The sequence below is a fragment of the Grammomys surdaster genome, unplaced genomic scaffold, assembly GCF_004785775.1.
Source record: "Grammomys surdaster isolate TR1022 unplaced genomic scaffold, NIH_TR_1.0 125889, whole genome shotgun sequence".
NCBI lineage: Eukaryota > Metazoa > Chordata > Mammalia > Rodentia > Muridae > Grammomys > Grammomys surdaster.
This window is the reverse complement of record NW_021620714.1, coordinates 3,400,320-3,427,155: the sequence shown is the minus strand read 5'-3', so window position 1 is coordinate 3,427,155 and position 26,836 is coordinate 3,400,320. Positions and strand designations below refer to the sequence as shown.

Sequence of the window (26,836 nt, the reverse complement as noted above, 5' to 3'; positions counted from 1 at the left end):
AGAGAGAGAGAGAGAGAGAGAGAGAGAGAGAGAGAGAGAGAGAGAGAGCGCGAGAGCGAGAGCGAGAGCGCACACTTGTAATCCCCACCTCTGGAAGCTGACAGTTGGAGGCCAGACTGCACCGGATAGCCAGGCTTCATTCAAAAGAGAGAGAAACAACGTGTAGCAATGGCTGTCTGTGCTGCTCAGCATCTAAGGACAGTAGGCAGTAGGTTGTTCTGGTTTTCATTTTTTATATCTAGTTTCTAGACGAATGGTTCCCAACCTGAGGGTCATAACCCCTGTAAGGATCACATATCAGATATTTATGAGACATAACAGTAAAATGACAGTTATGAAGTAGCAACAAAATAATGTTATGGTTGGGAGCACCACAACCTGGGGGGCTATGTTAAAGGATCGCAGCGTTGGGAAGGTTGAGGCCCACTGTCCTAGACCAACTCTCAGTTATTTGAAATTATAATTAGGGTTTTCTTGGGATTTCTCTAGTGTTGTTGGGTAAATAAAAGGAGAAGTCTAAACATGTCTTCAGAAGCTGAGAAGCAGTTCCCATATTAGCTGCTTCATTCTCAGGAGTCTAGGACTAGACTACATAGACAGTCTTACAAGTAGATCTTTTCACAGCTTCGTGAGAGAAACTCGACATGAAACTCTTCATTCATTCATGAATAGACCTTGTCATTCTCTGTAGCCTGTGTTTGCCTTGAGCTTAGCTCTCTAGCCTCAGCCTCCCGAATGCTCTAAGTGTGTCCCACCATGCCTGGATCTAGCCTATAATTTAAAAAGGAAGGAAAGAAGGAAGGAAGAAAGGAAGGAAACATTAAGAGTGTTTTAACTCTTATGACTTTTCATTTTAGGCAAAGAAAAGCATTTTATATCAGAAAGATAGGGTTTGAAAATTGCATCTCACTGAAGTTACCTAAAGTTACTTTTTTCTTCCTATTTCTTTACTTTCTCTTTTCTGAGATAGGTTTTCTCTTTATTTTTAGCCCTGTCTGCCCTGGAACTCATCAACCAGGCTGGCTTCAAACTCATCCTGCCTCCCTTACCAAGTGCTGGCATTAAAGGTGTTGATCACTGCCACCTGGCTAAGTCACTTCTTCATTGAAAATCTTCAGGCCACAGTTCTTTTCCGGTTCAGTTGAACCTGACATTGACATGTTTTCATGTTACTGTCTAGTTTGTGTTTAATAAGCTGACTCTCACTTCATGGGTTGTGATTTGTCTCAGATGATTTTCTGTAGAATGTCATTTTCCTGGGTAGTAATAGGCTTCCAGCCTGGTGAGTGTTTTCTCTAGCCTCCTAAATGGACTTGAAATCAGTCTTCGTGCTCATGTGCTGAGCTCAGAAATTCTGATCTCATCTTTGCCCAGGTTCAGTTTAAGAATGCTCTCGTTTGATGTGTATAGCCTAGTTGTTGAACTATAACTACAATTAGTTTGTAGTGTTAATTTACTACCAGCCTCTTCATTCTATGGTAATAGCTAACATATTCTTGAATTGCTGCATTTTGTTAGATTTCATTCTTATATCATTACTAATTTTCATAAGTTGTCCACTTGGTTCTGAGATATACTCTAATGGTTCCATTTTACTGATGAAAATATCTACTCTGAAGGTTTATATACCATCTGCAGTTTCTTAGCTAAATACTGAGACCAGCTTTAAACCTGGCTTTTGATGGTAGAGCCATAGTCTCAAGACTGTTTTATGTTGCTTTCTTAATACTATATGGTCTTAATATTAGCATAATTCATTCAACTAAGATATTTTAATGTCTACTCTTAAGATTTTTTAACCAATAATTTACACCGTGTGTGGTTCCTCAATGCCTGTAGTGCCAGCACATGAGGCTAAGACAAGTGGCTTGACATGAGATTGAGCCAGCCTGGGTTATGTAGTGAGACCCTATCTCAAAAAGATTAAAGTTGTAGAGTGTAAATTCATTTGTCAAGTATGTTTTACTAACACTGAGTGAACTTTGTTAGAGGTAGGATTTTTCTTTGCAGATTGGGGTGGGAGGTAAACAGAATCTCATAGCTTAGGCTCATCTTGATCTCACTATGTAGCCAAAGGTGCCCTTGAACTCTTAATCTTCCTGATTCTACCTTCTAAGTACTAGAGTTCTCAGCTTGTACAGCCATGCCTAGGTCACAGATATGTTAGCCTCAGGTTTTTTCATTGAGTTTATTATTTTAAAGCTTATTTACACTATAGTTAGTAATAAATTTTATTGAGTGTATAAATTCTTTCCATTCATTATAATAAAGAACTAACTAACTAATAATAGTGGGGTCATAGTGTGTAGAAGAATGAATGGCAGCTTTTGAAACTGAAGAAGGATTAGAGTTGAGAAGTCAAACCCAAGAGAAAGGCAGAGGCCAAATAGACTCACATTTTCTTTTATCTTAAGACCATTAGGAGACCACTGATAGGCCAGGTAATGGTGGCACTGAGAGGCAGAGGCAGACAGATCTCTGTGAGTCTGAGGCCACCTTGGTCTACAGAGTGGCTCTAGGACAGCCAGGGCTACACTGTCTTGGACCATTAGGCTTTTAGAGTAATCAGTTTCATTTCTGTCAACAGTCTCTTGCTGTGCTCTGGAGTTAGAAAAGGAGGAAAATGTACCCTGTCAGGACTGCTGCTATTAGAGTTTTGAAATGAAATGTTTTTCTGAAGGCTTGTGGACCCCAGTCACTGAGAGCTGATTAAGTTATTAAAGCTCAGACCTAGTCAATGGATTACCCTTTAATGGATTCATATAATGATATTATTGGGACATAGTAAAAAATTAAAGTAGGGCCTAGTTGTGCGAACGGGTTCGCAGAGGGTTGTAGTACTCTGGAGGGCTACAACTTCTCTATTCTTTCCTGTTTTTCTCTGCTTCCTGGCCATCATGAGGTGAGCAGTTCTGTTTCAGCAGTCCTTAAAAGTACTAAATTTATCATTGCTCTGTGGGGGGAGGCGGGGATTTGAGCATGCATGTATTATGCACACATGTGGAGGTCAGAAGACAAAACCTAGAGTCAGTTCTCTGATTTTACTCTAGGTTCTAGAGATTGAGGTCCACTTGTCAGGTTTCGGTGCTGCTCTAGTTTGCATTTCTGTCAGTGAGAAAATACTCTGACCAGAAGCAACTGAGAGAGGGAAAGGGTTTTACTGGTTTACACTTCCAGGTTACAACCCATCATTTGGGAAATCAGGATAGAAGCCAAAACATTGGGGGGGGGGGTTTGCTGCTCTGTGCTCAGTGTGTCAACTTGCCTTGCTTTCTTACACTATGCAGGCCCGCATGTGTAGGAATGGTACTAGCACATCAATTGGGTGGGCCCTTCACGACTCAGTTGACAGTTAAGACAATCACTCACAGACATGCCCACAGGCCAATTGATGGAGGCAGTTCTTCAGTTAAGGTTATCTAGGTGTGTCAAAGTGATAAAAACTAGTGGGAACACATGGCATGCACTTTTACCACTAAGCCTTTTTGATGGCTGCCACCACTGCCTCAGACCTGTTTTCTCTCTTTTCACATGTACAAAGCCAATGGAGCCAGCCACACTGAAACTTGTGAAAGTGTGAGCCAAGCGAATCTTTCTTTTAAATTACCTAGTTCAGATATTAGTTGCAGCAAGGGAAAGGTGGCCAACACAGCTAGTTAGCAGGACATTACATCACTGTCCAGCCTGGGTCCTTTTTTTGAACTAGAGTGGTGACAGTGGGAAACTTAGAGGAATCGGTAGGATCTGTTAATTGGGAAACTAGGAAGAGACAGGGAAAGTTGTACAGGCCTCTGGCTTGGACAGCTAAGTGAATAGTAGTGACGTTTTAATCTACGTTGTGGTTGATGATCTTCAGTTTACTATGAGATGCTGTTTATTTGAGATCCCAAGTATCGGAAATGTCAGGAGTGGAGAGATGATCTAGTAGTTAAAAAGCACTGGCCCCCCCTTGCGGAGGACCCAGTTCAATTCCCAGCATATACACTGTGACTCCCAACCACCTGTAACTTTGGTTCCAGGAGATCTGACACCTACTTCTGGCCTCATCCAGCATTAGGCTTGCATATGGTAAGCATGTATACATATAGGCAAATATTCATACATATAAATAAGTCTAAAATGAAAAAGAGATATGTTGAGTAGACAAAGGGGAGGTGTGGGTCTAGAGATCAAATTTGAGCATAATTAAAGCCATGGCTATAGATGAGCTTCCATCTTGCCAAAGAAAATAACATGAAAGGAGAAAGGCAGAAGGCTCAGGGCTGGTCTCCAGAACTGGCATTTGCATCCAGAAGAGGGAGGGTTAGCTGGAAATACAGTGCCTTGCCAAGCGAGCGGCAATAGGAGGAGGATCTACGAGGAAATGGAGGAGAGAGTTGTTGGAATTAACAACTTTATGGTGGTGAGTCACAACAACAGTCATGTGGTGATACCTGCCATGATCCTGGCACTTGGAAAGATGAGGCAAAAGGCTGGTGACCAGCGGGGCGCTAAAAAGCAAGCTTCCAGCTAGCCTGGTCTACATGTCAAGGCCCTGTCTCAAACAACAAAACAGTGCCTCAGAAAAGAACTGTTTTGATAGGATGGTGGCTAAACCTAATTTACAATAAAGTTTAAACAGGAAGAATTAGTTCAGGCTGTCAAAAATCAGATTATGTCAAGCAGTAGATTATGCATGAAGTGTAGGTCCTTGCAATACTCATATGACTTTATAGAGAAAGCAAGTTCTGTTAGCTCACCACTTGGAGACTACCAGCCAAGCTGCTGTAGCCAAGCTGCTAACTCGGCCTCTGGTGGGGACCCTGCCACATCGTGTCATCAGGTAGCATCATGGCAGAATTGGAGTCATCTGAAGGGAATAGGGAAGGCCAGAGCATCATTTAATTTCCTTGCAAGAAGCAATCACAGGGTCTACGAACAGTAAGTTTGTTCCTTTTGAGAGTGTTGTCGCCGGGCAGTGGTGGCGCACGCCTTTAATCCCAGCACTCGGGAGGCAGAGACAGGCGGATTTCTGAGTTCGAGGCCAGCCTGGTCTACAGAGTGAGTTCCAGGACAGCCAGAGCTACACAGAGAAACCCTGTCTCAAAAACCAAAAAAAAAAAAAAAAAAAAAAGAGAAAGAGAGAGAGAGAGAGTGTTGTCCTTGATGATGTAATGACTTTATGCTAGGCTCCATTTCCCGAAGATTCCCTGCCTCCCAGTGCCATTATATTGAGGACCAAGCTCCCAACACAGGAGCTTTTGTGGGACACACTCAAACTGTACCATGTGGCCGTCTGTTGGAGGATCCCTACATCCTTACTCAAGGGTTCTGATAGTCTGCAGTATCAAGTGACCAGGGCGAAACATCACAATCAGAAGAAGCTCCAGAGCCCCAGGGCACTAGAAACTTAGTGCTGTGGAACATACTGAGATTGCTTTTTTCTCACATGTTACGCTCTCCTGAATGACTTTTTTAAACAATCACAGGCTTAATACTCTTCATTCAAATTTTTATGCCAGTCTTAAAATGATTTAAATAGTTGATATAGATAGGCTTTTTTTCCAGGAGAGGCTCTCATACTCTCCAAGGGAAAAGCATTAAAGAAATTTTCTCCAAAAGAAATTTCATTGAGTTGTTGTAGTTTTCATAGAAAAGATGTACCATTCATTTTATTTCCACTTCTGTTCAGCAGTAGCAAACACCAAAGTTCCCAGATCAGGGTCATCAGCTCTCCTGCTTTCTAAGATGACATGTGGAAATAGCTATAAAGTAAGTCAGAATGACACAGGCACACGCTTACACAGTAAGGCCTTACCTCAAGAAGAAAATGCAAGAGTCAACTAAAAAATCTTTACAAATGATTTCATTAACATAGTAGAAAGATACACCTTGTACACACATGCATGGGAGGATATTGAGAAGGAGAACATTTTTTAACAGTATTCAGTAACATACTGCTACTGTGTGGTAGGGAAAGCATTCAAGATAACTCTGATCCGCTGTTCACAGACATCTCCTTTTCTCAGTACAAACTATTTGAACTCAAAGTTGTGTTTCCTCACAGCTAGGAAATCTCCAGGGAATAAAAGGAGGAGAGCAGTCATGTGTCTGGGTGACAGCACACAGTTTAATTCTTTCCACAGATGACACGAAAAACGTGGCTTTAAGTTAAGAAAAGAAGTAGCCCTTACTTTTGTTTTGCAGTTCTAGGTATGAATCTCACTCAGGACTGCATGTGTGCTTTGGAGCACATATAACATAAATGATTTCCCAACCTCAAACCTTACTTAGGAAACTTTGTCCCAGTACTTTGTGTTAGTAAATTCTCTTTAAGAGATACTTAGGATCTAGATTTCACTTACTCCCAAGTGCTTTTGAAGGAATTAAGAGCCATACCAACCCTGATGATTTGAATTTAACCCCTAGGACCACAGGGTGGAATGAGAAAACTGATTTCCTTGATTGTCCTTTCACCTCTACATGTTCAGTGACATGCATGTGTCTACCCCCAATACACAGAAAAGTAGAAGTAATTTAAAATTAAAAAGAAAAAAACAAAGACCTAAGAATAAAATAGCCATACCCAGACTAGCAAACTAGCCGAATCCATTTTGGTGTTTGGTGTCAAGACTGAGAGTGTGTCAGTTCAAACCCTGGGACCTCCGTGGTAGAGGGGGAGAGTCAAGCCCACAAGCTGTCTTTTGACCACTCTTCGTGTGCCGTGGCATGCACCGCACATGAGGAAGGGATAATAGAAATCTCCAGGTGATACGTTATTTTTTAAAAACCTGTACCCAAGAATTGTGTTTGATTGCATCAATGACTTTGAGCCTTTAGTATATGGCAGACTTTTTGTTTATGTTAAGAATTTCTTTTGGCAAAACAGCCCATGATTTTACAATGTTTTGTTTTAAATTTTTTAAATCATGTACTAGGTGAAAAACCATTTCGCTGTGATGAATGTGGTATGAGATTCATACAGAAATATCACATGGAAAGGCACAAAAGAACTCACAGTGGAGAGAAGCCTTACCAGTGTGAATACTGCTTACAGGTAAGTTAAACAGTTTGAACTCTCCTACCTTAACTGCAGTGCAAAATCACCAACAAGTTAGGCACTATTTAGTGCTAGAACCATTTGAGATTTTAAACTCTGATTAGATTTTATAATAGAAACTTGATCAGTGAATTGGTTTGGAATTATTTATATTGTTATTAATTATCTTGTTTCTTTTCTTCTCTTCCTTGTTGACAAAACAAACAAACAAACAAACATAAAAACAACAACAACATACCACTTCCAACCTCTGATTTCAACAGTATTTTTCCAGAACAGATCGTGTATTGAAACATAAACGTATGTGCCATGAAAATCACGACAAAAAACTAAACAGATGTGCCATCAAAGGTGGCCTTCTGACATCAGAGGAAGATTCTGGCTTTTCTACATCACCAAAAGATAATTCACTGCCAAAAAAGAAAAGGCAAAAGACTGAGAAGAAATCGTCTGGGATGGACAAAGAGAGTGTATTGGACAAATCTGACCTGAAGAAAGACAAAAATGATTATCTGCCTCTCTACTCCTCCAGCACTAAAGTAAAGGATGAGTACATGGTGGCAGAGTACGCTGTTGAAATGCCCCATTCTTCAGTGGGAGGGTCCCACTTAGAAGATGCATCTGGAGAAATACACCCACCCAAGTTGGTTCTCAAAAAAATCAATAGTAAGAGAAGTCTGAAACAGCCCCTGGAGCAAAGTCAAACCATTTCACCATTATCCACTTATGAAGACAGCAAAGTTTCCAAGTATGCATTTGAACTTGTGGATAAGCAGGCATTACTGGACTCAGAAGGCAGTGCTGACATCGATCAAGTGGATAACTTGCAGGAGGGGCCCAGCAAGCCTGTGCACAGCAGTACTAATTACGACGATGCCATGCAGTTTCTGAAGAAGAAGCGGTATCTTCAAGCCGCAAGTAACAACAGCAGGGAGTACGCACTGAATGTGGGCACTATAGCTTCTCAGCCTTCTGTGACACAAGCAGCCGTGGCCAGTGTCATAGATGAAAGCACCACAGCATCCATACTGGATTCCCAGGCACTGAATGTGGAGATTAAGAGCAATCATGACAAAAATGTTATTCCAGATGAGGTTCTGCAGACTCTGCTGGATCATTATTCCCACAAAGCTAATGGACAGCATGAGATTTCCTTCAGCGTTGCAGATACCGAAGTGACTTCTAGTATATCAATCAATTCTTCCGATGTACCTGAAGTCACCCAGTCAGAGAATGTTGGATCAAGCTCCCAAGCATCCTCATCAGATAAAGCTAACATGTTGCAGGAATATTCCAAGTTTCTGCAGCAGGCTTTGGACAGAACTAGCCAAAACGATGCCTATTTGAATAGCCCGAGCCTTAACTTTGTGACTGACAACCAGACCCTTCCAAATCCGCCAGCGTTCTCTTCCATAGACAAGCAAGTCTATGCAGCCATGCCCATCAATAGCTTTCGATCAGGAATGAATTCTCCACTAAGAACAACTCCAGATAAGTCCCACTTTGGACTAATAGTCGGGGACGCACAGCACCCGTTTCCCTTTTCAGGTGACGAGACAAACCATGCCTCTGCCACGTCAACAGCAGACTTTTTGGATCAAGTAACTTCTCAGAAGAAAGCTGAGGCACAGCCTGTCCACCAGGCTTACCAAATGAGCTCCTTTGAACAGCCCTTCCGTGCTCCATATCATGGATCCAGAGCTGGAATAGCAACTCAATTTAGCACTGCCAATGGACAGGTGAACCTTCGGGGACCAGGGACAAGTGCTGAATTTTCAGAATTTCCCTTGGTGAATGTAAATGATAATAGAGCTGGGATGACATCTTCACCAGATGCCACAACTGGCCAGACTTTTGGCTAAAAAAAAAAAAATGTGTAAATAATGCTGGCACTTTAGAACAGATTAACAGAGAGTGGGGTTACTCTGTAAAATGGAGTGCTGTACAGATCTAAGAGCAGTGCGTTCATAGCAAGCTGATAAGAATAGCAAGATAATCCAATAACCGCATTTCGTTTGGTTAGTCCGCATTCCTTGAACTGCCTTATGTGTCGTCACCATTAGAGAAGCAATGCATTACCTGTTTTAGATCAGAACCTTGCTATTCACCCACACCAAGATAAAAGAAAAAAAGACTTTCGCACAATTGTTTCCTAACTGATAACATTGTACATTCTTAGGAGCCTAGTAATTGTGTGAAACTTCATCATACTGTTTCTGAGTTTTTCAGCATAGTATTGCACTTCAGCAGGGAATCCGAGGATACGTCACAGACAGTGAACTTAAAGTTTCAATGTCAAGAGATTATGGCTTAAATAAGTAGTTTGTCCTATAGGGGGGAATAAAAAGAAACCACCTTTAAAAATGATATGCCATATACCCTTGGTTTTCATTTTGCATTATATTGACATGTTTTTTTTTTTTTTTGAAGAAAAAGTAATAAAAATCTGATAGTCTAAGACTCCACTATTTAAAAGCCTAATTACTTTTAAAGTATGCATACTTTCAAAACTTTTACCAAAACACACAACTGTTAAACATTCACTTCTCTATGGAAGTATGCATATTGGTGTCAGTTTCTTTGTACAGGTAAACTTAGATATTTTTTATGATTTTTCATGTGCAAGTATCAAGGTTTGAAGTTTTAGTAAAAAAAAAAAATATTCTGTAGATTACATTCCCAAGAAAATAATGCTTACACAAAATGTATATTCCACGTTTTAAAGCTGAAATGTATTTTATTTTACACACTTCAGTTGACATAGAGCACTTAGAATTAATCTGGTATTTTTGATTTCTCAAAGTTAAAATCATAGATTTTTTTTTTTTTTAGGTTTGATATGGTTGTGTCATAATCATCTCGTAATTGACAATTTTGCTTTTTGGCAATAAAAGAAAGTTGGGATATCTTTGGACTGTAAAACCTGGTTTAATTCTTCTCTTTCTGGACTCTTGATAGATTGGATAATTGAACAGTATCCCAAGAAACTAAAGATATGGGCATTTTAATTGCTTAAGTTACATTTAAGTGAATACTGCTCACGACAGTTTTACAAAGCAGAAGTGCTTACTGATTCCAGTAACTGCAATTTCTTTTCAGCTTAGATGAGTGATGGGAAATTTTTTGTTGCATTTCAAAATCTAAATAAACTACAGACTTTATCCTTATACCACGAATGTTTTTTTATATATGTATACTTTGTCTTAAAATAATACAGCATGTTACGATAAATAGTGCTTTTATATATATATATATATATATACTTTTATGAAGAATGATGGTTTGAGTTACACATTGGACAGTTTTAATTTTTGGAGACTAACATTCGTTACATTGGCTCTACATCTCTTTTATTTGTTCTACCTTTTTGGGTTTTGTACTTTGCATTTCTGCCATCTTTATCACAGTGCACCAGTGATGATCTGAAACCAGTACCCTTGGGAGATGACACTTTTGTTAACTTCCATTTGACTTTGCTGTTGACCCTGTAGATCTGCGTGCTTTGTTTCAGTGTTGAGTATTTTATCCATTTAAATTATTTTTCTTTTATTTAATGTTATCCCAGGACTGTTCTCATAAAGAAGGGAACAAAGAAATATCCTCCCCCAGTATTCTTCACTTGCAATCCTTTACTCATTTATTTTTTAAAATGTTAGTATTTTTATGACAAGGAATATAAGTTATGTTTAATATGGTTTCCTCTACACTTTGTTATGAAACTTAGCTTGAAATCATAACTTTCCCATTTGACAGCTTTGCTGTCAGATCTTCAAGAACTTTAGACTTCTTTGAAGTAAGTTCTGCCATTGTTGATCTGGAGACTGATGTGTGTCTGTGGCGCATCACATAACCACAGGAACGCTTCATCAGATGAGGTGATAGACCCTGTGCACCCTAAATGGGTGCTTGTAGTTTCCTCATACTGCTTTTGATAAGAGCAGATACTTATTTTCTAAGTTGAGCCTGATTAAAAACACATTGTGGTTCCACAGAGCACTTGATGCATTTCTTGTACAGTGTAAGGGTCTGTTTTTAACATCACCAGCACAGTTTTAAGAATGTGACGGTTGCTGAGCGGTTCAGGTCAGCTTAGGAAGAAAAGCCTTTGAAAATAGAAGTTCTGTAAACAGAATTTCAGGTGTTGCATTCCTGTCTTAAATACATTTCTTTAAATCCACACAATGGCAGACTTTTCTACCAGGTTGTAAGCATTTGAGATAACTGCTAGCCAGCATAACTTACTGACTTACCAGTTAAGTATAGTCATCACTTACTGTGAAATTCCAGATGCCTGCCAGGCTCAGCTTGTATCTTCATCCTACGAGAAACATCTCAACAGGCTGGCTTTCCCCGTGTTGGTTTAGAAAGCTTTCCTACCTGGCATTAGAGAAAGAGAGTGGCCTTGTGTGCTGCTCTGGACAGATCCCTGGAGGATATGAGTTCACACTTCTCACTTCTTCTCGAAGTATAGCTCTACCACCCTTCAGCGTCTGCTCACCGTTAGCCTGTCAGTCTGGGCCCACTAGACAAGACAGGAGCTCTCCAACATCCAGAAGCATTGTTCCTGTTTGAGCTTCAGTTCTTACTGCACTTGTATTTAAATGGGTTTGGGATAGCTGAGTAGCTCCTACGGTTTTTTATTTTTGTGGATCTACAGTGTGCATATGCTACCTAGTCAGGTAGGAATCCACCATCTTAGCTCTGACTCAGGGTGCCAGCAATGGGTCATTTTATCTCTTAAGAGGTAGAAGAGGCCTTGTGCTCAGGGCAAGCTTTCATTCCCACAGGTGAGGGACACTTGCAAAGTGCCAGCGAGGTTAGATCTTTTGCCACTTCTTTGATTTTTATTAATTTGGGCTTTTAAAGGGCTGTTTAAAAAACAAAAACAAAACAAAAAAAACAAAAAACAAAAAAAACAAATACAAAAGAGGCCGGGATCCTCTGAGTAGGCATGCTGCATACCGAGCTCCCTAGAACCTTTAAGCTAGAGTTCATCTTTTTTCAGTGTATTTACTTGAAGACGCACTATTATAATCAGTGAGAATCTATTTGAGTCTGCAATTTAATTTAAACCTTTTCCGTTTCAAATTGCTTTATTTCAGGGAAATAATTTTCCAGTTGTTTTTGCTATATTCTGCAAATAAAAACCGTGTGTTTCCTTTTTCCACCTAGACTTTGGTAGGAAACAGACTAAAGCAGACAAACATTTCTTGTTGTGTTTGTTGCTTTCTTTAATCCAATGGATAAAAAAAAGTAAAACCCTGTAAACATTATTTTATTTTTTTATGCAATACCATGCTGTAAATAGGGTTCATCGAGTAAGGATGCACCTACCTATGATTGAACCTTTGATTCTGCACAGTTAGAGTTTATATATAAACGTGTCTTGACAATCAAGGACTTGATGTGAGTCTTCCTTTATGATGTTTATTAATGTTATGCATTCCATTTGTTTGAAGTGAGTACCAATGTGCTAATTTGTATTGTCTGAAAGTATGTAATGTTTTTACAGCTTGTTTTTAAGACTCTGTAAATATGTACAAACCAGCCACAGTACCGCTGTATGTTAGAAGGCGTGTGACGTTGTCCTGTATGTAAGCAATAATACATAGCAGTGCTAACTTTACAAGTAGCATCAGGAACGTTCTAGAGAAACATTTCAGAGTTATTAGTTACCCTTATTTCATCTAATAATGATTAGCTTTAATCAGTTTTTATAAGCAAATTCCATTGTTCCTCCTGTTGGAACGTAACACTGTTTACACAGCATAATTGACGTTGCAGGGGAGACAGGCTAGATCTGGCTTCGTCTGTGCTCACTCTCACTAAGCATTGAATGGCCTTACCACTCTTGTGCAAAGATGGAGGAAGACCGCAGAACTTAGTGCCCATCACACTGAAGGAAGGGATGTGTTTTATTTTTTGTTTTTGTTTTTTTGTTTTCCCTGCTTCTGCACTGCTACCTAACTGTGGATTGCTTTGGGTTTTAGTATGTGTTTCTGTTCTAGATTCAAGCCCGTAAGTGTTGAGGTAACTTCAGTTCATTTGTGAAGTAGATAGATTGCTTCATATTTCATAGCTACATTTCAATGATTCTAAACTTTCTACTTTGATTTTTAGATACTTATTTTTCAAGCTTGATTTCTCAGCTGACCAGATGAATTTACTCAACTTCAATACAAAGAAAGAGAAACCTTTAGCTTGAAGTGAGTAGATCTTACACTGTACAGAGCAGCTCTCTGAACACCCATCACTGCTTTAGAGACGAAGCCGCCAATTTATAAATGATTATGACCTACATTTTATAGGGAAAATGTTTTTAATGCTAGTCATTTATATAATGTGCTTTGAAGGATTTGCTAGCCCACTCCTGTCACTTTTTCGTACACTGGTACCTTTTCTATGTAATGTATGCTTTTTATTATTGTAGCAAAGCATTTCAGTAGAAAGAATTTTGCAACAATATGGGGGAAATTTTTCATTGTCGGGTTTGAATTATACTGGATTTTATCTGTCTAGTCTTACTTGTCTTTATTTTAATGCTGTCTGGAAGGGACCTTGGTACCCAAATAAAGCAGGTTAACCTCATTGCTTCAAGGGCATACTGTGTAGTGCTGAGTTTCACCTGGAAATCTGATGACTTTGAAAAGAAAAACAGTTTATAAAAATTGTACAGAAGAAATTAAATGTGTGATGGAAATCCTGATGATGGAGCACGTTGGATTTTCTGAGACATAGTGTTATTTTCCTGAAGTCCCTTATGCCTTCTTTGTATTCCAACCAATAAAAGAAAACCTTGTTGTTGAAGGTGGTAGGCTGCTAGGATATTCTGATTACACAGTATTGCTTTTCCTGTCCTGGTCTCGGCCCCTCTCAATCGCTGTAAACTTTTTATTTTCTATTTCCTATTGCTAATTAAACATGTATATAATGTAGAGGCTGTTGTATAGAACTGAATGAAGTGGGTTGCTATGCTTGAATGGGTAGCTACATGGAAATATTTGATGGATACTGAGAATTCCTAAGATGCCAGAGTAAATTTACGTGGGAAAGGGGGTGTCTTTTCTTGGGAAGGCCACAGCAGATGGTTCCTGCACCCCTAGGGGGTCATTGGGAGATCAGCTGCAAACTCAGTATCAGACACAAAGTGGGGCTTTCCTTCCCTTCCCTCAAAATATGAGCACTAAATTTCAGAAGTCTACTCAGGTGAAATTGCTTTGCAGTGAAACTTAACCACATTGAAATTTTCACTGTTAAATACTATATTTGTGATATTTTTAAATACAAACTTTTACACTGCAGTCAGCAGCCTAATGATTGAAATTTAGCCAAGATATTTTAAAATAATAGTTATCCTCCATGTATAATTGTTTTTAAACAATTGGGAGGATTTTTCTGTTGAAAGTTTTTTTATCATCATTGTTTAAAAAAAAAAAACATCTTGCTTGAGCCCCATTTTATACCATGAGTGAGTCACTGAGCCATTCGAATGCAGTGGCGGCTTGTTTGATCCCTGGTCACGGGACATGAACTGACATTACAAGGTTTAATGAGTTCATAGCTTTCAGCACAGTCGTCACAGTTCACCTCGCCTCTCGGAGTTTATAATACTGTTTTGTGTATTGTGATACTAAAGGAAGTTGTTTTACTTTATTTTAAACTGAATTATTAGATTAACTTATATTTGCAAATTCTGCATTTTAAATGTGGACACTTGGCTGTTTGAAAATAAAATACAGAATACAAGTTTTATGAATAATTTTTTAGCTGAATTTTTCACAGTACTTCAAACCAAATAACTACTGGTAAATATGCAAAAAAGTATGGTACATAGTTATCCTAGAGGAAAGGATGTCCGTGTGGAATTAATAGTTCCATAGGTTGAGTAAATATCAGGGCCTTTACTGTAGATTGCTGTGGTATGTTACTAGTTCTAAGATCAAGTCAGCTGTTAACTGTCATTAACTATTTCAGACTTGAACCATGTTGAAGCATAGGGCTAAGAATATATACGGCTTTTCCTTTACAGATAAGATTCCATTAACCTTTCATCAGTAGCATACATGGTTTGTTTGGTTTTTCCTCCCTCCATTAGTGTAGATAGACCTGTTTCCATCCACCAGCCACCTTGCCAGGACCTTGTCTTCTGACAGTGGGATGCGTTGTAAAAAAGCAGTTTGCAGTTGAGAGTGCTGCCTCCATTCGTGGGACAAATGTCAATTAATTGGCCCTTGCAGAAGTCAGTGCTCAGACCCTGGCTTATTGGCATGGTGCTGTAACCAACTGTACGTAATGCTACCACTGATGCTCTACTATTCATTTCCTAGATCCCGGTTCTTGAGTGATTTGGCTTGGTGGGGAGAGGGATGGGGAGATATTCTACCTGACACTTCTCCCACCTTCTGAAGATTCTATGAAAAAAATAAAATTGAAGTCACTTGAATTAATGTGTTGTCACTGAGTCTTGCTTGACAATTTATCGCTCACAAAATGATTTCTCTGATCAGTGTCTGGATAGACTACACTTCCCAGCTGTTCAGTCCCCTGATTTTCTGAATCTGATGGATATTAGGATAAACAACATCCACTTCTTGCATCAAGAGTCAGTGGAGGCCAAAGTGAAGTAAATCGAAGATGGGAGTCTCACAATGGCAGTCTTTCCCCTGCCCCAATCCAGTCATTTTAAGATAGAATGGACAATCAGGATAAAACATTTTATCCGTGGACTTAGGCAGATATATATACATGCCTATGTGTAAGGGCTGGGATGGAAAAAAAGACACTAAGAATGGTGTTTTCAAGTGCCTGGGAAAAGGCAGGTTAAAACATCCTTGACCTGTAAAATGGAGCACATTTGAACCTTTGCCTGTTTACTCACACAGATGAGCTTTTAAAGTTGTAACCTTACTGTTCCTAACTTCTCATGTCCTTAAAGATGAAGCAGATGTTCCTGCCGTGTGGGGAAGGGAGCCTAGGGAGAGCATTCCCTGGGATAGGACTTGGCGGTTCCGATGACTTGGAGCGTCATTGGCTGGGCCTCAGAACTTTCACCCCACATTCAGCACTGGTCAGCAGACATTATGCTAAGTGCAAATAGTAGATGGCTGAAGCAACCAGTGTCTTTTTAAAAGACTAATGTAGTGTTTTGCCTGCATATATGCCTGTGCACCATGTGACTGAAAGCTGAGCAAGTGCTGAAGAAGGCATCCAATCCTCTGGAACTGGAGTTACAGGGGCTTGTGAGCTACCATGTGGGTGCCAGGAACCAAACCTGGATCCTCTGGAAGAGCAGCCTGTGCTTTTTAGCCATTGGGCCAGCCTGGCTACTAGCATTTTAACCTGAAAGCATGGTGGTATCAACTACAGATTCCATGTCACAGTGTTGTACTTGGTATGGTTAAGGCAAACACTGAGTGTAAAGATGTGTTGGTATTGTGCTGAGCACTTCAGGTTGAATTCTCAGTAAGCAGGTAAGTGGGCAAGCATGGTTATTCTCTGCTTCAGCGTGGTCACCTAAGACAGGTGCAGTTTGATAAAGCCAGCTCCAGAAAATAGAAATATGTGAAGACCATTACAGAGGAAATAGAGAATATTGTCAAAAGTTACCTCCAATAGAAACCATCAGATTTATGGGTAGTATTCAAAGCCTGGAGTGTGCAACTGGGGGAGTCTGCTGGAGGTACTCGCCTGTCAGGCCAGAGTAATTTGTGCTCTACGGATTTACAGACGGAGTGAAGCTATCCAGAGGATCATCTCTTAATGCTAGGACAATGGAAGCTGGTACTGGAAATGTTTTCCTGGCAGCAGCTACAGAGGTGAGGCTGGTGGGCTCATCCTCCGTAGATAAGTGTTAGCATGTTGACTGTTCTGATCTCACACACTGATGCAGGTTCCTTCCAGACTACAACTGTGCCTACGGCACCCCCATTTTCTCCAAGGTCTTTGAGCAACTCTGTAAACTCAAACCTCCGGTGTGACCTCCCTTTGACTGTGGGAGCTGCAATGCCATCACTTAAGCGGCTTCTGCCAGTGACAGAATGAGACTTGGGACAATTGCTGGAGCAGAGAACAAAACTGACAAGCAGAGATCACAAGGGTGAAGGGGGAGAGCAACCCGGGGGCCTCTCAGACGTCAGGGAGAACTGTATTTACTCAGCTGGCCCACTTGGTTTGAGAGCAGATGTTGGTGCTCAAAGCATGAGGGGAATACAGAGTTTGTAACTTATGCAAAAAGTGTATTATTTAGGAAAGACTTCCAAAAAGCGTGAGCAGTGATGGCGAGATGGCTTTAAATGAGCCACCCTCAGATGTTTCTCATTGAGGACTGCTGAGACAGTGGGGTGTGGTTTACTCATGTTCTCCATCCAGGCTGTGTGGGCAAAAAGGACTTCCGCCGGTTGTCCTTGATCTTGCTAAATGACCTTGTTGAAGCCTGATCTTCATTGGCTTCCTTCTACAGCACTGCAGAAATGTGTAAATTATCAAGCAGTAAGTAGATTAGATTTGCATATGAGAAAAACAAGACCCTACCTGAGCAAATGATTCTCAGGCTAGGGAAATATTTCACAGTACAGGGGTGTGTGTGTGTGTGTGTGTGTGTGTGTGTGTGTGTGTGTGCGTGCGTGTGTGTTGCAGGGCTATGTGTACATGAGTACAGGTGCCCAGTACAAGCCACCCAACCTGTATGCTAGGAATGAAAGTAGTCTGCAAGAGCAATGTGTGTTTTAAACCACTGAGCCATTCCTCCATTCCCCTTGGAGGCAGTCTGAGCACTGTTTTGTATTGCAACATAGAAGAAACAAGCAGAAACACTATAAAAGTAAGAGAATAAATATATTGGAGTAGAAGTCTGAAATTTCTCACACACATCGGTTTGGAAGTGGGTTTTTTCTTTCTTATTTTTGAGTTGTTTCTTTCATCATTTAACCCCCACCTTTGCTACTCCTTTGTTTTCACCTTGTGGCATTGCTGTATATGTGCTATCACATGCTAAAGAGCTGAGGTAAGCTATAGGATGCCCTGCCTCATTAAGGTTAAGTTTATTTGTGTGTTATTAAATAATAATAGTTCAGAAAAATGCAAATACCTCTCACTGAGAGAAGATAAGGGACCCATGGGTTAATTTGTTAGCTTCTCAAAGGTGTGTAGTTCACAGCCTCGATCAAGCTGCTTCCCATAAACATCCGTGAGTTTCACATTTTGCATGGTAGAGAAGGTATTAAAGGTGCTGTTTGAATTCATCCAAAGTGGCATTTTGATGAGGCCATGATCAGACAGGAAAATGCTAGAATTCAGCACTTAATGCAAGCTTCTAAACAGGATTCCCAAAGGAGATGTAAAAATCCAGGGTCAGCTACATATGGAATATGCCTGTAATCCCAGCATTCTTGAGGCTGCTGCTAGCAAGTTTGAGTTCAAAGCCAGCCTGAACTTCATAGTGAGAAAACAAAGAATTCAAGGTTACTGGGAAATTAAGGATCTTCTCAAAACATGTTGGGCCTGCTTCCCAAACCTTGGTGTGAAAAGGAACAGAGAGTTAGGCCAGGACAAACCACGCTTCAGCTGAGCAGAACATCATTAGAGTTGAGAGTAGGAGGGCCAGGCTCTGTCTATGGCCCAGTGGCCCAGCCCTTTCCCAGCTGCAAAGGGACAAAGGAAGAAGTGGAACCCCTGGCTCCTCAGTAGGAACAACTTTGCTCCATGCTGGATTTAATTCAATGTGCTGTATCCTATAGTTAGTCAGAATGTCCACTCCCGGTGGGGACAGGCTTGTGAATGCTCCTTTATCCCTTTGCAATCCTCCTTCCTTTTACCACAACCATAGCCCAAGCCAACCCTGGTTTACCTGGGTTCCTGCAAGTTTCTACACACCCACACTTGTGGGCCTCTAGTCCCTGCTCTAGATATGCCTTGTGGAAGCCTTTCCGAAGTTTCTCAGCTCTGTCTGGACCAGCTGTGCCCCTTACCTTGGTCCTGCTGTTGACTGCTTCCTAGTACCACCCTTCCCTAAGAAGGCCTCCTACCTGCTTCCCTACTGATTGCCAGTACTTGGTTATGGCTCTTCATGCTATGAACAGTTTTCTCTCTACAATGTTACAACTCCCCTCTCCACCCTGTCCTTCAGATCCTCAGAAGAGCCTGCCCCAATTTGACTGACGAGATAACATCAATCACAATGAATTCTCACCAACTTGCACGTTTTCCTAGCCCGGTTAGCTATCTACTGTAGCAGTGAATAGTTAATCTGCTTTGACTCCCAGCAGGTTGCGTGTACACTGCACTTGCCCAAGAGCTTTGGATTTATGAATGGAAGACACGCATACAACTTAATTTTTAATAGGCTCAATGGCTGGGCACTTGTAAATCTCCCCGGGGCTAGTACACACTTCTCTCTGGTATTCCTGAGTTAAGATTTTCTAAATCTATGTTTTATCTTTGGTTCCCCAGACCCAAGCAGGGGAGTGGCCCCTGGGGCTACTTCCCCAGATTCTTACATGTCAGGGTGCCTTTAATTCTGATCTCTTTGCTCCACTGTCTTGGCGATTCTGTTTCTTCTTCTTCCCCCACTTGGCCTTTTGCCCAAGCAATCTAGAACTCCCGCCTCCATCTCCCTGCCTAGCCTTTGGCTGTACAACGATTCTTTATTATCAATCAAAGCCAGCTTGGGGCAGGAACCCTCAACATGTAGAAGCGCTTTTGGGAGCTGAATTAAAATAAAGCATTAGAATTAACCTCCAACAATCTACAGTTCTGTGCTTATCAGTAGGAGAATCTGAGGAGTGTCTTCCTCACCTGTTCAGAGTGGTCTTGTCCCTGTGTATCTTCTGTGTTGACTGACCTCAGTGGTTGATGGTGTACAAGTATTTGGTGGGTTTGCCTGAGAAGGAAGGTCCAAGCACTAGAGTTAATGTGAGGGTGCAACAAGATTCCCTCCAAGGTGCAGTGCCCGGCGTTTGGAGTTCTGGGATGACAGCATTAAGTGGCGAGTTTTCCAAAAGAAAGGAAATGGAGTAAGGTCTGAAAACAACAGGCCACTGATCTGGATTTCAGTCCCCAGCAAAACAGTCCATAACTCTCAGGTAGGCTTAGCAGTCTTAATGTGAACTCCTTGTAAGAAACTAGGAGCTAGGGCCTGAATACAGCAAAGACCTTGGTCATGGTCATAGGAAAAAGAGGCAAGGCTCTGGGCCAAACTTCACTTTGCTCATCTACACTCTCAAAGGTCTGCCATTGGGGCTTCTGCGTGTGACATTTGAGGAGATAAAGAACACCAATCAGTGCTGTTGCCATCTGGAAAGGCTGCCACTGCCGTCATAAATAAACAGGATGTCCGTATCACATGCTTTCTCAGGCTTCCAGGTCCTGGCCTGTGACAGGTGGCAGGTGACTAGTGCCAAGAGAATGACTTTCTCTTGTTGTAAGGCAAACCCCCAGAGTCAACAAATGCCGTAGATCCTGGATGAGAAACCTGCTAGACAGGCGCTGGGGGGCCTGAGAGGAGGGGCCCTGCCCTCTGCACTCAGCCCTACCCAGGAAGCCAAGCAGGGTTCTGTTCTCCCTAAGATCACACCTCCACTCCTCTGAGACCCAGGAGGTCCTCCATCCCACTTCCAGGAATTTCCAGCAGTGCTTCTAACAGATGTCCCTCCCCCTGTTTACCTAGGACTTTGAAGTTCAATTCAAAATCCAGAAAGGAGCCAAACTGTGCAGTGTACACCCGTAATCACCAACTGAGGCAGAATTGCTGAGAGTTTTGAGGCCAGCCTAGGCTACATATTGAATTCTAGGTCAGCCTGGGCTATACAGAATAAGATCCTGTTTCAAAACCTAAATGTGGGACTGAAGAGATGGCTCATCGTTTAAGAGCATAATACCACTCCTGTGGACAACTTAAGTTTGGTTCCCAGCACCTATGTTAGGTGGCGCACAACCACCTGTGACTCTAGGGCATCCAGCACCCTCCGGCCTTCAAGGGTGCTTGTGTGAGTATACATGCTCACACACAGGTGCACACATGCATAAATGTAAAAGAGAAATAAAAAAACAAAACTTTCAACTTTAGAATAGGCACGCCCTTGGAAAATATATTTCAACGACTAGCTAAATATTTACCATGTAGCATACTATCTATCTCAGGGACAGTATTTACAGTCTTTCTTGATATGAAAATTTTAATTAGAGGACTGGAGAGATGGCTCATCCGTTAAGAGCATTTGCTGTTTTTTTCCAAAGGACCTGAGTTCTGTTCCTGTCAGGGGTTTTGCAGCTCTGTAACTAGCTCCAGGGCATCCTACACCTCTGGCCTCTGTGAGACTTTACTCACGTGAATATACATTCGAACAGACACATAGCTATGCATAGTTAAAGATAATAAATCCTTTACATTTTAATTAGAGGAAGACAGCACTGTGAAGTAGTATTTTGAATAAAGACAAAAACTGTAGGACTAGAAATTCCGTAATTATTATAGATGGCTGTCCATTGGCAATGGAGGGCCTTAAAGAAAATGCCAATGTGTCCATCCCCACCTCAGACCAGTCAAGTAATGAGGTGGGGAATCCTTAGGGCAGGTGGTCCCCAGGTGGGGTTTTGTTTTTCTGAACCCACTCCTAGATGATTGTGGCGTACAGACAGGAGTTGTAAAGCCCATGCCAGGCCAGCCGATTCCTCCTTGTGGCATCTGGCCTTTGATGCTGGAGTCTAGGCTGTGCACACACATGCTGACCTCGCTGTTTAATGTTTTCAGTCTGCTCTCATCTCTCTGTTCTGCTTTACTCTGTCCGAGCTCTGATCTCACCCCCGGCTTCAGACTTTCTGACAAAAGAGGTCATCTACTAACATTCTCAACCTTCCTAAGGCTGCGACTCTTTAACACAGTTCCTCATGTTGTGCTGAACCTCAGCCATAACTACCTCATAACTCTTAAGATTGCTGCTGTTATGAATCATAATGTAAATATCTGCGTTTCCTGGTGGTCTTAGGCCACCCCTATGGAAGCATCAACCCACTGGTTGAGAACCTCTGTTCTAAAGCATGGTTTCTTTGCCAGCCTTCACACAGAGGGCAAGACTGCACCATCATCTGGAAGGAAGGACGTGAACAAGCTTCTTTGTGCCTTGCAGCCTGGTGAGGTGCACAGAGCAACAGCCTCGCCACGGGGGTCAGCTGTGGAGCCTAAGTTCTTACTCTGTCGAAGAGAAATAGTTTTTAATAGCTGTATTATATTCTTACATAGTTGTGGGCTGTAATAACGGGGATTCCGAACAACAAAATGGATATGGAATATTTGGAGGGGGAGGAGCCACTTTTATCATGGTTGGATTCTTCTTGTACTAGATGCCTGTCGTGTAACAAACTACCCTCAAACTGATTTGTCTAAAGCAGCCACCGTCTGTAATCCACTCTGTGAATCAGGGATTCAGAGCTTGCCCAGAAAGAACAGCTTGCTCTAGAATGCCCAGGACCCCTCTGCTGTGGGCAGGAGTCAATTAAAGGCCTGTTTCGCTCACAGTTGGTTAATACTGGCTGCCGCCTGGAGCATCCTCGCACACCCCACAACATAGCGCTGAATCTCAAGTGTGAGCACTCTAACAGCCAGAACACCTGTGGCCTTTACCACTTAGCTTGTGAAGCCAAACAGAGTTATTTCGTCCATCAGCCAAGGCGTTTGCAAAAGCCCACTCTGGTCAATGAGAACAAAGTCCCATCTCCTGAGGGAATCTCATTTCCTATTTTACGAAAAGCAGACACGATGGAATATATTAGTGTGGCCGTCTTGGGAAAGTACCGTCGGCCCCACATTATCTGTCTTTTTAACTTCTTACTCATTTTCCTCCTTCAGATTCTAAAGTAACATATACTTGTTGTAAGAAAAAAAAGTCAATAAAACCCTAAGTGTATCCACCAAAGTGGGTTTCCGCTCCTATTTGACTATCCTGGTTCCTCTCTCTAGAGAGAAACACAATAGATTGATGGTGTTTTATGTGCAAATGATACATCTATAGACATATGGGTTACAGCACACCACTCATGCTGTCCTGCAACTTGCTGTTTGTATTCATTATGTGATGGGTAGAGATCCTGTTGGTACACGGAAAACCACCTGATTTAAAGGGCCAGCTGTCCTCCTGTGGGTCTCTCCTAAATTGATCCACCTGCTGCCAATGAACTTTAGGTTCTCGTGCTTTCAAGTATTAGAGGTAAATGATGCAATGGACACTCTTCTCTCTGGCCACGGAGGATGGTAGCTTAGAAGTGGAGATGGTCCATTCTAAGAATATGCAAGATACTATTTTTTGGTACAAGTGTTTTGAGTTTTTTGTTTGTTTGGTTTTTTTGTTTTCTTTGTTTAGTTTTTTGACGCAGAGTTTCTCTGTCTGTCCTGGCTGTCTTGTAACTCACTTTTTAGACCAGGCTATCCTCCACTCAAGGAGATCTACCTGCCTCTGCATCCCTCGTGCTAGGATTAAAGGTGTGCAACACCACTCCTGTTTTTTTTGTTTGGTTTTTGTTGTCGTTATTTTAAGGTTATAAGTTAAGTTGGCCTAAAGCAGGACATATTCTTTCTTTGCAAACAACTGAGTTTCTCTATTTACCCTTAAAATGAAAAAAAAAAAAAAGACATGAACGCATTTATTCTAAGGTTTAGAAGAGGGGCTTTGAAGGAAACTCTTTTTTCAGGTATTTAGAAAAGAGTTTATTTCAGGAAACAACGGTAACAAAGAGGGGTGCGTCTCCTTTTCTCCTGCGGCTGATGTGCGCTTGCTGGTGGATTTCTCAAAGTTCTGACTGAAGCTTAGCGGTAGGCTCTCCAGAGGTTGACAGCAAACAGGAACCTAGTTAAAGTCAAAGTAAAAAAGTGTCATATATCACCCAAAAAGGAAGAAAGAAAGCTTTCCTGGCCGGCTGTGCAGGTGACGAGACGCTCATGTCATGGATCTTAGCAGTATGTCATCCTTCCGTCTGTCCAGCGTCTTCTCAAAGACTGATAATCCGTGATTCATTCCGGTGGAAATGGGGGTTTTGCTTCTTGCAGAGATGGGTTATCAAAACTTGTCTGCAAGCTGGGGATATAACTCAGTGCTAGAACAGAGTCCAGCGCCGACAAAGCCCTGGGTTCCACTCGCAGCACTGTAAAGCCAAACATGAAAACAAAACTCCATAAAAGAATGAAAACCCAATTTGCTTGCCGAAAAGTGCTGAGGCATACAACATAAAAAAAGACTTTGGGGGCGTGGTGCTCAAGTGTGACAAGCCAAGCACAAAATGATAAATATTGTACTATTTCATTTAGAGGTTAGCTATATTCAGAGTAGACAGAAAGACAGACAGTGGGGTGGGGCACGGGGCGGGGGCGGCGAACTGTGTGTTTTCTGTACGGGGTGATGAAAAACTTTGGGGACATATTTATGATGGATCCTTGAGCATCAAACACCGTGAGTGAGATTAACCACACTGTTAAAATGGACCGGACGGCAACCTTTACGTAAGACACCTTCGCAGAAACAACTTCCTGGAACAGCAAAGAAAGGATAGGGCGCCACCAGTGTTCCTGGGCTTTGCCTTCCCTTTTGTTTTAAAAGAACAGCCTCTATTTTTAGGGATTTCACACAAAGGCTTGTGGGCGTGGGAAGTACTCCCAGCTGCCCTCCTGTTTCTCAGAAGCCCACATGGAAGCCTGGCAAGTTATTTAAGGTTTAGGAACTATGCCAGATTGAAAAGGGAGATAATTTAATCTCTCTGTATGTTAATTCCCACCCCTCACCCTGCAACCCGAGCCCCTGGAAACCTTAATTCACCCCTAAGGAAGGCGGCTCGGTGATCCTGCTGAAGTGGTGAGGGTCACCCCCCTGCCTCTCAGCATGCCCCGGGCGCTCTCTTGTCTCTAGAAGCTCTATTTCCTGCCAGTTCGGTGTCACCTGGCTGAACCACCGTCCTTCAGGACAGGTGGTGCCCAGGGACTGGGTCTCTAGTCCAGATGCTCTGTCTGGACGCTGGGGCGGCGTGGCTCAAGACTCAGGGCAGGTGGCCGGGAGCGCGGCCACGTGGCGGGGCGGGGTGGGGCGGGCGTGGCCTCAGGAGCCCGGGTAGGAGCAGGTGAGGGTGCGGGTACCGCTCCGCGGAGGGGAAGAATAGCCGGGGTCGCAAGGACCTGACCCTGGTGCCCAGAGCCTCATCCCGCAGCCCCCAGATCTTCTTAGGGTGATCCGTCCCACAGGAATCTTCTCCTGTTCCTCTTCCCATGTTCGTTCAAGTCTCTAGAATCTTTTCCCTGCGCAGGATGGGGATCACGGTCGGGTCGGTTGCCTCAGTCCTCTCCTCTCCCTCCCTTTCTTCTTCCAAATGTCATGGGGCAAGGTCCCTGGCCTCAGGAAAGCCAGGTCAACTCTTGTGGTGGGCCAGAGCTATACTTTTCTGACGTCTTTTTCTTGCCTACCCTGTTTCTGGCCAGGGTCCAGGGCCCTCTCAAGACAGCCCCCTATCCTCTGGCTCTGCCTACAGTTCATTCTGCCTGGGCTCACCAGCAGACACGGATTCCAACTAGACCTCAGTGCCCTTGCTCTGAACGAAGGGCTTCCAAAGCCCCGGGAAAGGAGTGTGGGGCTGTGTCTGTAAGGGCGGGGCGGCTGGGCAGTCAGCCTAGACCATTCCCCAATATTTCAGGAATTCATGGAGTAGGGAGTGAAGTGTAGGGGTTCCCGTGATCTTGGGACAACAGGAAATGAGCAGGTGGGCTCTGAACCATGAACGGGGTACTAAAGAGGCCAGTGGGGAGGAGTCCCCAGATGGGGGCCAACAAGGTTTCTACTTCACCCGCGGTCTTCCTCAGTGCAGAGGAAGCTGGACAGACAAGAAACAGTAGGGGAGAGAGGGCCTGACTGACAAAGAGTGATGTTTGCCTTCCAGAGTGGTCTCCCCATCTAGAGTTTCAGAACCTCACTTCCTGGAGAATGGCCCAGAGGTCTCCACAGGAACTCTTCCATGAGGCAGCCCAGCAGGTAAGCCTGGTACAGGGGTGGTGATGGAGCTGGCAGAGGCCATCAGACAGGTGCCATCAGACAGACAGGTGCGAGCAGAGGGGGTCCGTGGCAGTGCAAAATTTTCAGAGCAGTTATCTCAGGTTTACTTAGGCATTGAGAGGATACCTTAGACAACGGTTAACCATGTGCAGAAAGTCTCCTTTGGCATTAGCTGTAATGTACTCGGTCCTCTGGCCCCCACCCCATCATGGAAAAAAATATCAAGAGTGGAGGCCAAGACTCAGATGATATGAGCTCCTTTTAATAACAAATCAGACCAAAGTCAGAAGGTAAGTTTATTTCTAGAAAAGCTTATCTACTGAAATCAGGGGCTTCCTGGGCTCCCTGATGTCTGCTGATTTTGTTTTTATTAAGTCCTCTTACTGATTAGTATACATACATATCAGTGTGTGTGAGTGTGTGTATGAATGTATGTGTGGTATGAAATATTCCATGTGTGGTCGATGGTTGATATCGAATTGAAGGCTTGATCCCTTAAATGAAAGCTCACACATAGTTGCTTATGGGGTCTCGGCCACTCGTGTTCACTCTCCTTGGTGTTTCATTGTCCCCTGGGTTTCATTAATGCTTTGTAGCGAGAGGCAGGGAAGTGTTACTGCTGCACTGTAAGAGAGGGGAGGAAGGCCTTCAGCAGGAGAGAGAAGCATACACACACACACACACACACACACACACATCTCATATAGTATATATACACACACACACATACTTCATATAGTATATATACACACACACATCTCATATAGTATATACACAC

General features: G+C 42.4%; 2 protein-coding genes across 6 annotated transcripts in view; both read left to right on the top strand.

The window, feature by feature from the left end:
• Znf148 (zinc finger protein 148) overlaps positions 1-15,482 on the top strand; it is a 127,093-nt gene extending 111,611 nt beyond the window's left edge. For 3 of the 4 annotated variants that reach the window (XM_028752247.1, XM_028752248.1, XM_028752249.1), the window contains 2 exons: positions 6,918-7,036; positions 7,303-15,482. In XM_028752247.1, coding sequence (XP_028608080.1) covers positions 6,918-7,036; positions 7,303-8,901 — 1,718 coding nt within the window. In that variant the 3' untranslated portion in view covers positions 8,902-15,482. The remainder of the gene's footprint in view (positions 1-6,917; positions 7,037-7,302) is intronic. The other variant, XM_028752250.1, reaches the window with a different exon arrangement.
• A 10,467-nt stretch (positions 15,483-25,949) lies between these two features.
• Positions 25,950-26,836, top strand: part of Slc12a8 (solute carrier family 12 member 8) — a 148,091-nt gene continuing 147,204 nt past the window's right edge. The window contains exon 1 of one of the 2 annotated variants that reach the window (XM_028752273.1): positions 25,950-26,037. In XM_028752273.1, coding sequence (XP_028608106.1) covers positions 25,990-26,037 — 48 coding nt within the window. In that variant the 5' untranslated portion in view covers positions 25,950-25,989. Of the gene's footprint in view, positions 26,038-26,272; positions 26,349-26,836 lie in introns of those variants that run through there. The other variant, XM_028752274.1, reaches the window with a different exon arrangement.